Source organism: Podarcis raffonei, chromosome 5, assembly GCF_027172205.1.
Source record: "Podarcis raffonei isolate rPodRaf1 chromosome 5, rPodRaf1.pri, whole genome shotgun sequence".
In the NCBI taxonomy this organism is placed as follows: domain Eukaryota; kingdom Metazoa; phylum Chordata; class Lepidosauria; order Squamata; family Lacertidae; genus Podarcis; species Podarcis raffonei.
Genome location: NC_070606.1, coordinates 65,960,104 through 65,976,137, shown reverse-complemented (window position 1 = coordinate 65,976,137; position 16,034 = coordinate 65,960,104). Strand labels below are relative to the sequence as shown.

Here is a 16,034-nt window from a genome sequence, read left to right as displayed (position 1 = left end):
AGCTTGTTTTTGGTATGTATGTGGATCAGCGCTAGCTGTTTGAGGTGTCCCTGTGGTAGAGGTTTACAGGCAGGAAAACCACATGCTGCGAAAACCTCAGGCTGTGTTCTGAGTCTGATGCCTGCACACCCTGCACATGTGTGGGTGCATCTTGGTCGACTTTTCGTTCTGAAACGTAGGGTCAGGTTTCAGTTACCAATAAGTAATGCACAGTTCAAATGAAAGAACAGGACAGTTTCAGATGCTTGTGTTTCACTTCACGTCATGTCAATCATGAGGTAGTGCAACCTAAATATTATGTGCAGAGCTATCCACTTTACATACCTCATGAAGAAGAATATTGTTTCCTGTGAAAAGTCATGCATAATTAGCACAGTCTTCAAGGCGGCACCACTAGGCTACTGTGACTGAGACTTACTTGTTTTACGTGCAGGGTAAATAGTGAATAAATTCTAAGGCAGGAGTGGCTAAATATTTTTGGCCTGAGAGACACATTCAGCCTTGACCAATAGTGGTCTTATGCCAGTGATGGGTGTAGTCACCCCACACGATTGCATGAATACTCTTGCACATACACATGCGCAACCATACAGGACACAGACACACAAAGTCTGACAAGCAGCCCCCCACCAAACATCTGGAGATATTTAATTGTCTTTGTCCAGCACAGCACCATGCCAACTTTATTCTCCTCTCATTTTTCTGCCACTACAAAAATGGGTGGGGTCTTGGGAGTGCCAGGAAAAAAATGCTTTGTGGGAGCCAAGTCAGACTCCTGGATATAGAAACATGATGGTTGTGATGTTTAACTGTTGGATTGGTTAGGTTAATTAAAACTTTTAATAAACTGCAAAAGGTGCCTTGAAAAGAAGATAGACTGTAATTGCTGGCATCTGTTCCTCCAAATGTTTTCATCGTTGCTCTCCCCAAACTGAGTATGGTGTTACAAGATGCCCTGTTATTTTTTATGTGCTGGGAGATGCCAGAAATGACTGTGCCTCTTTTCCTGTATTAGGCAGATGTCTTAGCTTCCTCTGTTGTACGATCAGTGAAGATTAACTGGTTCTGCTTTTGTTAGAGGGAAAAAAATTACTCAGTTCAGGATGTGGTTAGCAGAATCGGCATCGGGTGTTGCCCAACAGAAAATTGGTAGGTGGTTAGGGAGAAAAAGGAATTAACTTCGCGTTTTATCTGATCAAAGTACACCGATGGAGAAACCACATCAGTTACAAGGAAAGCTAAAAGAAGTTCTGTGAAGGCAGGAGCTGAATCATCTGAAGGCCTGGGCTCATGTCCCAAGCTTGTGGCGCAGACTGAAACCCTGATCTGGGGTGAGGGGGCTAGGGAGTGGGATGGCCCAGGTTTTTGACAAGGAGTTGGTGTAGATTGGCTAGCCTTTGAGTCCTTTTGAACTTTTTGAGCCTAGAGGTCAGCACACTGAAAGCTTTCATGTGTGAATGAGGCACCACCAGTCAACCACCACGGGTACAATTTTCTGCTAACCTCAAACACAGCACTTTTCAGTGAAGTTGCTCCACATGTTTGACTTCAAGGTGTACACACTATACCTTTAAAGTACACTCAAAACACATTCGTTCTTTCTCAAAGAATTCTGGGCACTGTAGTTTTCCCCTCACAGAGTTACTTAACAGCCTTAACATGCCTTTATATTACTACCTCCAGTTTCCTACAGTCCTCTAGATCGCGGGGGCGGGACTGGATCCAACTGGCAGGTCCCACCCTTGTCTTCCCCACCTCCCAATCACTTGATGCTGCAGCGGTGTCAGGCGAGCTGTTCTTGCACGGCACTGTGCACATAAGCCCTGATGATCAGCTGATAACCCATAATTTTAAAGCACATGACTTTCCCCAAAATAATTATTGGAACTGTAGTTTACTTCTCACAGAGCTACAGTTCCCAGCACCCATAATGAACTATAGTTCCCCACATAGTTTGGGAGGGGGAGTTGTGCACTTTAAATGCTTGGCATGTATGCAACCCAGATATGGGGTCTAGGTTTTCAACATGAGCCTACAGTGTGGGCCACATCAGTGCATTGCCCTGCTTTGTGCAACAACAATATTCAGCCAGCTGAGCTTACCCTCGTGTATTTGGCTAGCCTCCAGCTGCCTTTACCTCAATGCTTCTTTACATGCTCTTTCAGTGGCTTTTCCCTTCTGCCGCACGATGTTGCTGCACTTTCTTTCTGCCACAAGTTTGCTTGCTGGTGTTTTATGTGGTCCATTTCTAGAATCTTTCGTGAGAGGAGGGGCATGGAACAGAGATTGGAGTGCCTCAAGGAAAAGCAGTGCACTATATCTATCTATCATCTATCTATCTATCTATCTATCTATCTATCTATCTATCTATAGGTTTAAAATACCATTAAAGAATGTGGCTCAGCTGGCAAATCCCCTTCCATTTCATCTGTTTCACAGACAGATTGATTTATCCCAAATGATTTGTGGCTGCTTTTGATCAGCCTAGTTTCCCCCTCCCCATTGATAAGGATTCCACAAAATCCTTCGATAGTTCTGTAATGTGATATAGAGCACCCAATTCCTAAAATAATTATTTTTCCATACTTATGCCTGTGTCCCACCCTCTAGCCACTAGTGCAATGCACACCAAATGATGGGAATGCATATGGAAATATAGCCAATAATGTGGGCTGTAGGAGTGAGTAGGTTGAATGCCAAGCTTCCCTTCTGTGTTCTCAGTCAGCTCTGATCTCCCTCCTTTCCCTTTCCTTCATCCCAGCCTTTGCCTGCTGGCTTAGGACCAAACTAGATGCCCTGTTAATTGTGTGAATGCATTAATTGGCAGCAATGGGAGCCTCCCTTGAAATGCAAAGATAGTTTTGTCAGGATAACGGAAGGTACAGTTAAACTCCACCCCCACAGCCCCCAGTTTGCTTCTCCCAGTCATTCTCTCTGACTTTTGTTACCGTACCTGCACCCTATTCCTAGGCCTCTTGGATGGTTTTATAAGCATCCCTTATTTGGACCACTTGCTTCCTTAATCCCTCCTTCCATTCCACTCCACATCCTCTTATCTCCAGTTTCTGCTTCATTGCTACCCTCGTGTCAGTTTCTTGCTCCTCTGAACTGATGGAGAATTTGTTTGTAATTTCATGAAAAACTATCCAATTCCTACTTTTCAACCAATATGCAAAGCAAAACACGACTATCTTATGAAATTCACACTTCTCCAAATTTTGTGATGCAGTTCTCCAACCAAATATGGAAAAAATGCATATATTAGGGGAAAATGTACAAAAAAATCTATTTATGAGTTAAAATAACGTATATAATTGCATTATATAAGGGGTAATTTGCTTCCAAACATGTATTATGAGAAACGTGCACTAAAATGCTGGTAAGTGTTCATGAGATTTTTTTTAAAGGAAAAAATCACAAACTGCTGTGGAAATGTAGAGAACTGAATTTAAGTTTGGAAAAAGGGGAAACTTAAGACAACTGAAACTGGCAGATTCATAGGTCCCTACTCTAAACAACGGGATTTGTGCTGCAAATATTTTTGGGGAAAGGAGTCTATGGATTTCAGCTTACTGAGAAATTGGTACTCTTTATGCATGCACTTTTTGGCAGCATCCACACACCATCATCAAACGGCCAGCTGGCACATATTTTACAATTAATTTCCCCTTACTGCAGAAAAGTCAATTTTTTAATATAAAAAGTAACCTATTATACATCTACAATCACTGTAGGTATAGAAGCTTGTTAACACATTTTGTGTTTGTGGTGATCATTTTCTGAGCAGGCTATATCCTCACACCCTACTTCCATTTATTCCTCATCTGAGTGCAGCCTAGCAATTCTGTGGCTGGCCGACCAAGTGGGAACATATCTGACCATTGCTGCATGCTGATTGGATGGTGTTCCAAAATTTAAACATCTGGGTTTGGAAAAATGATCTCAATGCAGTACATGCAAGGGATGACCTTGAAGACTGTAACGGCAATACATACATTGGGATAATAATAATTTTTCACAATACTGTATCTCTTTGTCTTTCTTCTGATTTGGCTATCAGACATTTTAAATATAACTTAAACTTTGGCCTCATAAAATAGGAAGGAAGCTGACATTCCCAGATGTACTCTTTTTATAATTAAAAAGGAGGTCCAGCATCTAGTGTTCATTTCTTTTATCATGTTGTAGTTAGAATGTAATTGACTTCACAAAAAACTTTCTATCACACATATATGTCTTACTGAAAAAGGCCTCCTGTCAAATAAATTAAAAAATAAATGAATTCCAATTAATCAGTTTTAATACTTTTCCAAACACTAGACAGTGTACAGTGTCCAAGGAGTCATACAACTTATTCCTAAGCTGCTCTGTGCCTGGAGAAATACTTTTAAATGTTCTGAGGTTCCTGCAAAGTGAAGAAATTTGCCAAAAGTGAGTAGTTAAGTAATAAAACATTGCCCTCTGGAGACCAAATTTTATATATGTTTGAAATTTATAGTTTGCATACATGTGTCTTGGGGTACATTTTTGAATTTGCTTGTGTGTGTGTGTGTGTGTGTGTGTGTGTGTGTGTGTGTATATATATATATATATATATATATATATATATATAGTGGTGTCTTCGTATATTATCTGAGCCCAACTCACATGCACACACCCATTCCCAAACTAGGTTAAATTTCTACAGAATGGGACCCACAACAGGATCAATAAACAAAAGAACTGCAGTGGTGAAGCATCAGAAGTGCCTTTTCAGTTTCACATTGTTTTAGCTGGACTCCCAGCTATGGAGGTGAAACTGAGAAGGGAAAACTAGTGCACATTTATTACACTATTTAGTAGCCCACCTGCAGGGCCCCTAGAAAAAAAAATACAGTGGCTAACACATTCTTTAGGCAGACTCAATAACCTTTTCTAAAAAGCAGTCTATTGTTGCCATGATTTCATACACCTGTCATTCTTGTTATCAGACATCATTTAATTCTGTCAACATTACCGACTCTTTCAGTTTTTCAAAATTACTTTATTGGACAGTTGTTTCTTTAGGTCTGACTACATAAAAATGGAAACAGAAAGCATATCATTTCAGTATCACAATAACGCATCCATTATTAGCACCACATAAAAGACTAACTGAAACAGAACAATCCTAAGTTAGTGTCTGTTTGATTCTGTGGCAAAAGAATAATCACTTCCTTCACTCCAATCAAGGTAGAAAGGGGGAGAGCAGTTTCCCCCCCCGCCTGTTCCCCTATTACTTTTATATGCTAGCAGTGCTTTCTGCTAGTGTTGTAAGGACTCCCTCTTTGCTAGCAGAATGCTGCTTAATGTTTCTAATGGCCTCTCAGCTGGCTTTAGGACTGCTCATTAATTTGACTTCTAAATCATTATTTATCACAACCCAAAAACCCCATGTTAACAATAACTTAAGAGCATTAGTTTCAACACAGCCCTGCATACTTAAACATAAATGGTTTCACTGTGATTCCCCAAAAGCAATTCTTTAAAAACAAAAACAAAAAAACAACAGTATCACTTTAGTGTGAAACAGTAATATTGCAACTATCAAATATTGCAGCTCATATTCTGATGCAATTAAAAAAAAATTAGAGAGGTAACTGAAAGTTTGGAAGTTCAACGAACAAACTGGTACCTCTGGTAATTAAACAACATTGCAAAACAATAAATAAGACATCAATTACTTGCAGAGTTAATTTTTTTGCAAAGTTAATGCTGCAGTGTGAAGTACTGAAGTAGATCCATTGTTTTATTTACAACGGCAAAGAACTAGCATACATATATATAAAACTCTTTTGAGTCTGGTTGTATCTTTTTCATCAAGCACCTCCAAACACTTTTTCATTAACATGTTTACATTTTTAAAAAAAATGTAAGTCTTGATCTAATTTCACAGTATAAAATGTAGCAGCTGATTACTCAAGTTTGGTTCCTAAAATATGAAGGGGCATGAGATATATATTCCCAATATGAGAAGACTCATCAATCCATGGCTTGATTATAGATCAAAACTCATCATCTGATTCATCATCCCACTCACAGGCTTCAAGCTCTTCTTGTGGGAACTTCACCTCTACATTGTAGACAAAATCGGGGTCATCTTTCTTTTTCCTATTCTTTTCAAACAATGCATCCATAATTTCTTTCCTTTTGGCTAGCTCCTTGTCATCTAGTTTGTTCAGGTCCTCTTCTGGGTCAATTGTTTCTTCCCGCTGAATTTGCTCCAGACCCTGAGTCAGATTTTGTCCCCCCAACTGGCATCTCAGCAAATTGTGTAATTTTTGTAGCTGTTCCATTGAGACACCTTCTAAATAAGTCTTGTGCCGAGGATTATTCTTTAGCTGTTCTGCTGCCCTGCTGCAATCTGCACCAATGAAAAGACAAAAAGTCCAGGTAACAAAAAAATCATAATTTTGTTTATTTGTAAATATGCATTTAAAAATGTTTTTCCTAAAGCTAATCCGGAAATATATGTCTCTGAGGACTATTTCCCACCTCTTTCCCACCTATTTGTGAGGAACAGAGGGAGATGCGGACTATATATATATATATATCACACCTGCTGCCTTCTGTAGAGTGAAAAGCCAAATTCCACTATAAAACGCACAAAAGCTTAAGAACTACCTAAATGGCTGAAGCAGTATCTTTCTCAAATGCAATCCTGAATGTGGTCACGTGCATTCAATGATAACTAAACAATGTGTAGTTTACAGATTGCTGCCACTATTCCCACCTGTGCTTAAGGAATTATTCCTTTCCCCCTGCATATTGGATTGTCCACCATCTCCAATGCTGAGCTGCTAGATCAGGCTTCATCAACCTGGTGCCCTCCAGAAGTTTTGGACTACAACTCCCATCAGCCTTAGCCAACAGCCACTCATTGGAGCTGCTGGGAAATGTAGTTCAAAGAATCTGGACAGCACCAGTTTGGTGAAGGTTGTGCTAGACAAATTCCTGTGGTGGCAGCAGTATCTGAACTTGCCTATTTGGGGAAGGGACCAGCGATAGGTTAGAAAAATAAGCATGCTATACCTGAGAACTTGGAGAAATTCCGGATAGGCATGATGCGCTTGCGTATATTATTCCTGAGCTGATCTTCATAGATTAAAACAATAGAGGGAGGGTTTAATTTGATGCCGCACTTCTTTGCCACGTAAGACATCCTGCTGTAGGCTCAGTCAGAAGACACCACATTCATTCATGCCCAGTGAACCCAACTTTTTATTTTGATAAGCTATTGAGACACGTTAGCGGTGTTTAAAAGGACCAAGAAGTTTAAAACCGCTTATGAAACAGGGTCCCACTTCAGATATTAAAACCTGCCAGTGGCTTCACAACGGCATCCTTGAGTGGCACTGTGCACTGAATAGCGAGACTCGTATTTCGCCACCTAGGAGAGGATCCCTCTCAGACCCCATTCAGCGCCTCAGCTTTTAAAAACAGTTTGTTTTCCAAAAGCGAGCAGGGCGACTAAGGCAGGCGAAGGAGAAACCGAGTCCCGGCCTCTGCCCGGCCTGCGCACGCACCGCGCCTCCTCCCTCCTTCCGAGGCCCCAAGGACCTCACTGCTTCCTACTTTCCTCTGCATCGGCTGCAGCCGCAGCGCGGCGCACGCGCGCCAGCATCCAACTGGTCACCATGACAACGGCTCGGCGCCGCCACCGCCGCCGTGGCTCCATCAGGCCCCCTTCGGCATTGCCGTCCTTGAACGTGCCTGCGAAGGGACGTCTTCGCAGAGGTTCCGCGGAGCTTCTCTTTGCTTTTCCTCGTATCCTTTCCTTCTCCCTATGGTCCTGAGAAAGGCGGAGGCGGAGGCCCTGGCTAGGTGCAGGTCAGTCCTACTATGCTCTCCAAGTCAGGCGCCCATGAGGACGCTCTGGAAGAGGGGAGGACCTTGGTTGTGGGCGGAAGAGGCGGCGCGTGCATGAAGTAAGGGGGCACCGTTGGGCTGCGTGGGGTTTAGACCCCGCGGCCCTCTCGAGGTGCGGGAAGAGCTGGCCCTTCCGCTCTCGTATCTTCAGCCCGGGAGGCAGCATATTCCGAGGGGATACTCTCGACTGGGTGCTTGCGGGAAGCGGGTGGGAGAGCTCAGTGGCCCTGCGGGCGCCAGCCTTCGGGTCGTGGGAATGGTCGCCTAGCAGCGTCGCCTCGAGTGACATTTAGACCAAGAGAAAGGGCTGCGTCCTGGGGCGCCGCTAGATCTTCTCCTCTCCGGGGGAGCCTCGGGTGGTTTCTGCTTCAGAAAGTTGCACTCGCCGTCACTAGTTTTCGGATTGCTTTCCCCTCTTTCCCTTTGTGCCCCCAAATGCTTGAGATAGGTATTCCTCGGAAGGTTGAATGTTCCCGCCTCGTGCGAGTTTGCAAAATAATTTAATTTGCTTAAAAGAGTCCAAACTGCTGACAGAAGTGTCTTTAATACAAGTAGAAGGGTCTTCATATATATATATATATATATATATATATATATATATATATGGTTCCTGCTCTATGCGGAGGAAAAATATATATTATTTCACTGGGGCTTATTTCCTTGTAAGTCTGTTGATGGCTCGGGCAGGATTTTTGGCTGTGAAGCAAAAAGCTCCCAAGAGAACATAGTTGGCAAAAACAGGAGCACTCTTTTATGGATGATATAAATATATAGTGGGCATGAGATTGGAAACACATTATTTATATTATTTATTTAACAGAATTTATATACTGATTAATCATCCAAAACCCCTAGGTGGTTACAATCAAGTGGTATATAAATTTTGTGAAATAAATGATAAACGGAACAAAAATATTCATTAAAGTATTGATAAAATTGAATGTCAAGAGCAAATGTAAGTAAAACCAACAGTTGTTAACAATGTACATAATTAAATAAAGTATGGGTGAGCTTGCCTAAAAAAAAAATCTAGCAGGTGCCAAAAGCAATACAGTGAAGGTGTCTGCCTAATATCAGTGGGGAGGGAGTTCCATAGAATAGGTGCTGTCACACTGGAGTATTGGTTTCTTGCAAGTGGTGCTTGTAAAAGTGCCAGTTCATACATAATAATACATACAAAGTAACATACATACATACATATGATTTGTTCGGCCACATTAAGGCTTTATAAATCCATATAATCCATACTGAGATCCAGCGCCGAGGGCCTTCTGGCGGTTCCCTCATTGCGAGAAGTGAGGCTACAGGGAACCAGACAGAGGGCCTTCTCGGTAGTGGCGCCCACCCTGTGGAACGCCCTCCCATCAGATGTCAAAGAGATAAATAATTACCTGTCATTCAGAAGACATCTTAAGGCAGCCCTGTTCAGGGAAGTTTTTAATATGTAACGCTGTACTGTTTTTAACACTGATTGGGAGCCGCCCAGAGTGGCTGGGGAAACTGGGGAAACTCAGCCAGATGGGCGGGGTATAAATAATAAATTATTATTATTATTATTATTATATACATGGACAGTATCTCTGTCAAGGCATCTTCAAAGAGCATTCACAACAGTGGATGGATAAGGCTGTAGGGTGGAGTAGTTATGTCCCTGGTTTTCTTCCAAAGAGGGAAAGAAAGGGGAATACACAGCTCTCTTCACAGGCTATACACTTGTGATCTCTGATTCTGTGACAAGATGGCTTAGGTGCCGCTTCAACTTCATATGCCTGTATATGTTGTAGTGACATGAATAGAGTGTTGATTCTCCTTGGTTATCTTCCCACAGTGCCAATTTCCACCTCCAAGCAGGAGTCACTTCCCCACCCACCTGCCACATTATCTTTTCTTGTCTGAGGATATGGATGGGAGTGCATTGCTCATCATGAACACTTACTACACAATAAATTTTTAACTAGAACAATGCAGTGTAGGCTAGATAAGTTAAATACAGACATCTAACTTTCCAGGCTTGGTTGCAGAGGGTTTTTTTATAATTATGATCAGAGTATTCACATGACTGAGTTAAGTGATTCTAAGTTACACTTTTGTTAATTTTGTTACAGACACTGGGTTTCAGAGACATATGAGCAGGGATAGCATTGATTTAAACATGCCCTTCAGATGGCTAATTGCAAGGCCCATATGGACATGGCAGTGTATATCTTATATTCCTTCATTGTTGTAAAGCTCTACATTATCTCAGGCTTTCAGTGTAATTGGGGCACAAATATTCATAGTTTGAGCCAAAGCATGCTGTGATACAATCCTGAGAAGGTCTGGAAAAATGCACATACCCTAAAAGCAATAATGTTTCACTTTGCTTATTATTTTCTTTCATGGGGATTTCCATTTAAAGACTTACCTTAGAGCAGGGGTAGTCAACCTTTTTATACCTACCACCCACTAATTCATCTTTCTTGATAGTAAAATTTCCTTACTGCCCACCAGTGCTCGATGGAAGGAGGATTCAGCTTGTGCTGTAGAACCCCCTACTGCCCACCTAGAATCCAGAAACGCCCACTAGTGGGCAGTAGGGACCAAGTTGACAACCCCTGTCTTAGAGTGAATTAATTGTTACTGTTACTTCCATACAGTTTTGTCACAAATCAAATTCTAAGCCATGGACAAAAGCTCCTATTCTTTAATGTGGTTTGTTTTTCCTTGCAGTTTTATTCTGAGATGTTTCAGCAGGAAAAGAATGTGCTTCTTCAGACCAGTATGCACTCATTTTGGATCATTTTTTGTGTGTGCATACCAAAATGCTTGTGTAAGTTGAAATCCATGTTATTTTCCCGAAGCTATTTGGTGAACAAATGTTGTACATTATTCTTTTTCTTGGATTCCATATGTGTTGCAGAGTGCTTAACTGTCCTTTATTGATACTGTGTTTGCATTTTTAATATATGTATGCAAATCCACTTCACTGCCATATTGACTATATTCTAACACATTCAATAAGCTTATGTTATGTCTTTTTCCTTTATGTAAAATCATTTTACATTGTTGAGCAGTCCACTGAGTCCACAGGAGTAACTCAGGACCATTGTGAGTGGTTAGATGGCAATATTTAAACTGCCTAATTAGAAACAAGTGTTTTGATATCTACGACTAGCACATCCCTTCTTCTGCTGCATTTGAATGTCTTCCTCCACCTTGAGGAGAAATCAGCAGCCATTGATTTATGCATTGCTTCTCTACCCAGGGAAACACAATGATGATTTCTGATTGTTGCTAGCGTCTTTCCCTCTCTCTGACATAGAGGGAACACTGCCAGAAACAATGGAGTGTTCTGGTTGTTGGAAGGCTCAGTTTTTTGTGGTGGGAGGCTCACTGCAAACATAGATCCTTTGTTTTTCTTTAGCTGTAAGCTGTGCCTTCTAGAATTGGTGGTAGGGCTAGTGTGGTTGCCACTGGGTTATTTAGGCCATTAGTCAGCAACTAATTGCAAGACTGGATTAAAAGTCTGTTGTCTGCCATGGCTTCAAGAGAGAATAATCTTTTTATTGATCAAAAATACTTCAGTTTCTCTGTCCTGTAAAAGGCGCTCCTAAAGAACAGAAGAACAAACTCTGACTGTGTTGAAATGGTGTTTTAGATTGCTTGAAAATATGTCAGTTTCTCATGTATTTTCTGTTTTTATAGATGCACAGAACATGTGTCCTGAGGTCAGGCAACAGCTTTTGAAGGATGGCTTTCACAGGTGGGTTTATGATAAACAGATATTGGTTAGTGGTTCTGTTATTAGTGTCTTAATAAGACATGAGTTCTTTTGCATCTGGTTTACCATGGCACTATGTACGTAGTCAAGTGAACTGATATGTTAAACTAAATGTACTAGTGGCATGTTTATGGATGCTGTGGGATGCTGGTACTCTATTGAACAATTGTTAATAAAAGTTGCAGTCTATCTTAAGTCACATGGATTCATAGACGACTTGGACCAATACCTAGTTGTATTGAATCTTACTCCAATTAAAGCAATGTAGAGCCAATTAGATTGAGACTTCTCAGCTTCAACTGTCCAGTAATACAAAGATGAAAAAGTTATATGTTGTGAGTTTCTTCTGAGTTTCAGTGGGGGTTATTACCATTTATTTATTGCCACATACCAGAAAATGGTCTCAGAGCAGAAATATGGAAAAAGACACACAGCTACAAGTAAAACACTAGTTAGTTAGTAAATTGCTTTAACTTGCCCAGGGCAACACAAAACAACTTACAACCAACAATTAAAACAAATAAAATTGAATGTTAGTGATAAATCTCTCAGAAACATTCTCAGTTTCCGCAGACCCAAGTATGTGGTGCCCTGTAGCCATAGGAAAAAAAAATCTGCAGATTAAAAAATACAGTAACACAGTCTTTTAAAGTACTTTATACACAAGTGAGATTGGTATATTTTGATGGCATTCTGTTGTAAAAGCTTCTTGTTTTAAATGTTAGAAATCTGCTGATTCGGGTAAATATCAGTACAGCTGACGAAAGCCTCAGAAGCTGCATGGTGGCAACTAGGGTACACTTACCAAAAGGACTATATGTGGATCCCTATGAATTGACATCTTTACAAAAGCACAATCTCACTGAGGTAAGGTTTTTGGGATGACTTTTGTGGGCAGGGAAAGCTAATAGGGCACAAAATAACTAGATGTGCATAAAGTTAGGCTTCTAATGGCATAGAAGCACCTGTCCCTTCTTGGAAGCAAACAGTTATAAGCCTAACTGCTCTATCTGTGGCAGATCAATACTATACATACCTCCTCTTAAGGTAGCCCCACTGAACTCAGTGGGACTTGCTTTTCCTGGTAAGTGTGTATAGGATTGTCAGGGATGATGGGAGTTGTAGTGCAACAACTTCTAGAGGGCACCAGGTTGGCTACTTATGGCATAAAGGCTTGATAATCAAAGACAGACCAAATCATACTGGCTTTACATAGCTTTTTGGATCCTTGGAACTGTTATTGTAAGTGCTAGCTGTAATGTTACATTCCTGTGTTCATGTTTTAAAGGTACAAGTAGGCACTCGATTAAGAAACCATTGGAGATGAGATTTTATCACATAAGGGGCTAGACAAAAGTCTATTTTGGGTATTTGCCAAAAACAATACAGTGTCTCCCCTGCTTCTTTCTGAAGTTGTCTTTATTACTCACGTTGTTTTTAACTTCCATTTTACTTTACTGACACCCCTGACAATTTTCGCTTGCATTGTTAAGTTGTTGTTAAGAACATTATTTCACAATACAAGCATCCCCCCCTTCACTTACACACAATCGACTCATGTGCAACTGCATATATGTGCAGTGCCAAGAAACAAACAGACAGACAGACAGACAGACAGATAAACAAACTCTAACCTGAAATGGTGGGAGAGAGCTGGAAAGTCCTTGTGGCTCGCAAGGAGACCTTCCCCAGAGCCCAAAGAGGACGACAGTGAGCCAGAAGTCCAGAAAAAAAGCCTCCAAAGGCTCAAAAATGGCATACAGGAGCTCCCCCTTCTGCCACTCTACCCCACTCAACAGCTGTTGGGCAGGAAACTATAGATACTGCGCTGGGCTTCCCAGTTATGAACATTTTCACAGACTGTAACTCCCACATAAGTGAGGAGTCACCTGTACTGCATTACTAACAGACAAGTACTGTACATGAATAAGTCACTGGTACCAGCCTTGGGGCTTCTCTGCAAGATGGCTGTGGTGCTACTGCCTATAATGGGATTATATTCTGAAATAATGCCCTGCTTTTAATTATGTTGTTATACTTTTTCTACAGGCATTGATGATGGCAGATAACATAGATTTGGAAGCTCCTGAGTACTTAGCTGCTGACGTTTCTGTCCTCGTTTATATGAGACCTGACCCTGAATGCTTTTCCTGTTTTAGAGCATTATTACCTCTGCACTGCCGGTATCATCGGCCAGCAGAAAATGATGGGAAAATCTCTACTGTACTGAAGAGTCCAGATCTATTGATGCATTGCCAAAAATGTAAGCGAGACTGACTTTTCTTCTTTGGGGAATGAGAATGGGAACAATTGGAAGAAGAATAAAAACAGGGCAATATAGAATCATTAAAAATTTGGGGATAAAATGTTATATTTTTATAGAAGCATTAAGGAGATGTGTAAAGATAGATACAGAGTTGAGAGACATACTTCATGAAAAATATGAGTGATCTCTTTCCTGAATATTAAGTTTATGTTCTGTTTTCCCCCTCTCTTTTAGTCTTCCTTTCACTGGAATGTTTGAAAGAAACTGAAATAGAAGCTCCATGTTCTCAGAAGAATATACACACATGCCACTGGGATAGCATGAAGTTCAAAGATGTGTGTTCATACTTCTTACATCTCTTAGTTTTACTAGAAATAGATCTGTCTGTAACAATTTTGATTCATCTGTTTTAATTTTTTGTCACTGCTTGGTTCTGGTAAATAGGCTCCACTTGGATTTTAGTAGCCTAAACGTTCATAAGATTGTAGCTCCTGTTTCCAGATGAGAAGGCTGTTTGGCTGGAAATGCTAATCTTCAAATTTTTCACCACATTGTTATATGGAAAAATGATTTAAGGCTACAATCCGTTCCCTGCACATGGGATGAAACACCACTGGACTTCCTGGAACTTGCTCCTGAATAGTCATGTGTAGGATTGCGCTGTAAAGTTGGTTGGTGCAAGGCAACTTTTAAGATGCTGAAACAGACTGCTAGGCTAAGAAGCTGCTTGCTTGCAAGTCACCTGACCAGAAAGCAGCCAGTATAGGCTGTAGGTAGATAAGGGTGGGACTGATATGAAGATGGGAACTTCCACACTGTTCCTGGTGGCTAATAAACCTCAGAGGGAATCATGGGAAGGGGAAAGAGGCAGATATTTTCTCATGTGGATAAAGTAACTGGAATTGAGTGGTAGGCTGGATTATCTATTCTTCCCTATGATGTGAGCAGTTCTTCTCTGGTCTGACAAGGAAGACCAAGAAGGTTACCGGTACGTTCTCTGCTTCTGAAGGAAGCAGGGAGCAGCTGCCCCAGGCTCTGAAAAGTATGGGACGGCTGGATTGCAATACATATTAAATTAAAGAATATAGGAAGAGAAATGATTACAGTTAAATTGTGAATATACATTTTGAATGAAAGTGGCCTTATTTGACTTCTAACGTGCAAATCTTCTTTTGTAGGTAACCAAAGAACTGAAACTGCAGATACCAGTTGGGCTCAAACACCATCTTATGTTGGTATGCACAGGGACTCTTGCTACCACAATATTGTGTTCCAGTCTTATCCTTTCAGCTTTATTCAAGCATGGATGCTTCTCCTTTGTTCAGAGCTCACAGTAAAACCAAACAAGGTTATTGAATCATCATGGAAAAACTGTCTAAATACACCAGACAAACCAGAGACAGGAACAGAAGAAAAGGTTTAGAATTGGCCCAGCATCAGACTGGGAGCAGGCCAAGTGCCTCTTACTTGACTGTGTGGTATCATATGCTTGGCTGCATTGCTTTTGATCTGTTCTAGTCTCCTCCCCACAACTTTGTACATGTTTCCTGAATAGGCTGATCTAGTACCAGATAAATATGTGCCTTCAAAATTGCCATGTAATCAAATTTTGAAATAGTGAAACCTGCCTAACTTAACAATTCTGATATCACCAATAAAGGGGGGGTGTGGATAATTTTTTGAACCCTAAAAAACCCAAACACAGATTCTTTTTTCATGTGTAGTGAATCATAGATATCAGACAAATAGAAACAATTATAAGTGGCAATAATACTTTGGAAGGAAGTTTATAAACTGTTCATTTTTAAACCATGAACTGGATAAATATGTCTCAGAAGATAACAGAACAGGTGGAATTATTCCAAGTTCTGAGAAAACACTGGATGTAAATCATTAGCGTTGAAAATACAAGGAAATACAGGGAGGAAATTGCTTCATTAATGGAAAAACTGAGCAGCTCCAAAGATTCTTAACTTTTCTATTGTCAACAAACTTCACACATCAAGTATCTACTAGTATGCAAAACAGGTTCAGAGGGAAAGATGTGCCACTTTCCATATTTGTGGACAGCATAAAATACCAATTCATAAATTAAATAAAAGAAAATACCGGTACCTCTTT

At 40.8% G+C, this 16,034-nt stretch overlaps 2 protein-coding genes across 5 annotated transcripts; one reads left to right on the top strand and one right to left on the bottom strand.

The window, feature by feature from the left end:
* Nucleotides 1-5,002: 5,002 nt before the first annotated feature.
* Nucleotides 5,003-7,654, bottom strand: CEP19 (centrosomal protein 19). The gene is made up of 2 exons (XM_053389885.1): nucleotides 7,051-7,654; nucleotides 5,003-6,382 (listed from the first exon to the last, which is right to left on the bottom strand). Exons 1-2 carry the CDS (start codon nucleotides 7,178-7,180, stop codon nucleotides 6,024-6,026), a joined length of 489 nt encoding a protein of 162 aa, XP_053245860.1. The 5' UTR covers nucleotides 7,181-7,654; the 3' UTR covers nucleotides 5,003-6,023.
* A 37-nt stretch (nucleotides 7,655-7,691) lies between these two features.
* On the top strand, nucleotides 7,692-16,034 carry PIGX (phosphatidylinositol glycan anchor biosynthesis class X). Of its 4 annotated transcripts, none has more exons than XM_053389881.1 (7): nucleotides 7,692-7,848; nucleotides 10,597-10,696; nucleotides 11,572-11,629; nucleotides 12,373-12,514; nucleotides 13,697-13,910; nucleotides 14,148-14,248; nucleotides 15,092-16,034. In XM_053389881.1, the coding sequence occupies exons 2-7, from the start codon at nucleotides 10,609-10,611 to the stop codon at nucleotides 15,248-15,250; spliced, it is 762 nt and encodes a 253-aa protein (XP_053245856.1). In that variant the 5' UTR covers nucleotides 7,692-7,848; nucleotides 10,597-10,608; the 3' UTR covers nucleotides 15,251-16,034. The 4 variants fall into 4 exon arrangements, with proteins under 4 accessions (XP_053245856.1, XP_053245857.1, XP_053245858.1 ...); XM_053389882.1 differs by lacking the exon at nucleotides 7,692-7,848 and adding an exon at nucleotides 7,866-7,946; XM_053389883.1 differs by lacking the exon at nucleotides 7,692-7,848 and adding an exon at nucleotides 7,945-7,999.

Bases quoted from the DNA above. Each gene is read 5' to 3' on its own strand.
- CEP19 (XM_053389885.1), bottom strand. From the start codon at position 7,180: ATGTCTTACGTGGCAAAGAAGTGCGGCATCAAATTAAACCCTCCCTCT. The intron at 6,383-7,050 runs GTATAGCATGCT...TCATTGGTGCAG, and splicing joins GAATTTCTCCAAGTTCTCAG to ATTGCAGCAGGGCAGCAGAA.
- PIGX (XM_053389881.1), top strand. From the start codon at position 10,609: ATGTTTCAGCAGGAAAAGAATGTGCTTCTTCAGACCAGTATGCACTCA. The intron at 13,911-14,147 runs GTAAGCGAGACT...CCTCTCTTTTAG, and splicing joins ATTGATGCATTGCCAAAAAT to TCTTCCTTTCACTGGAATGT. The intron at 14,249-15,091 runs GTGTGTTCATAC...CTTCTTTTGTAG, and splicing joins ATAGCATGAAGTTCAAAGAT to GTAACCAAAGAACTGAAACT.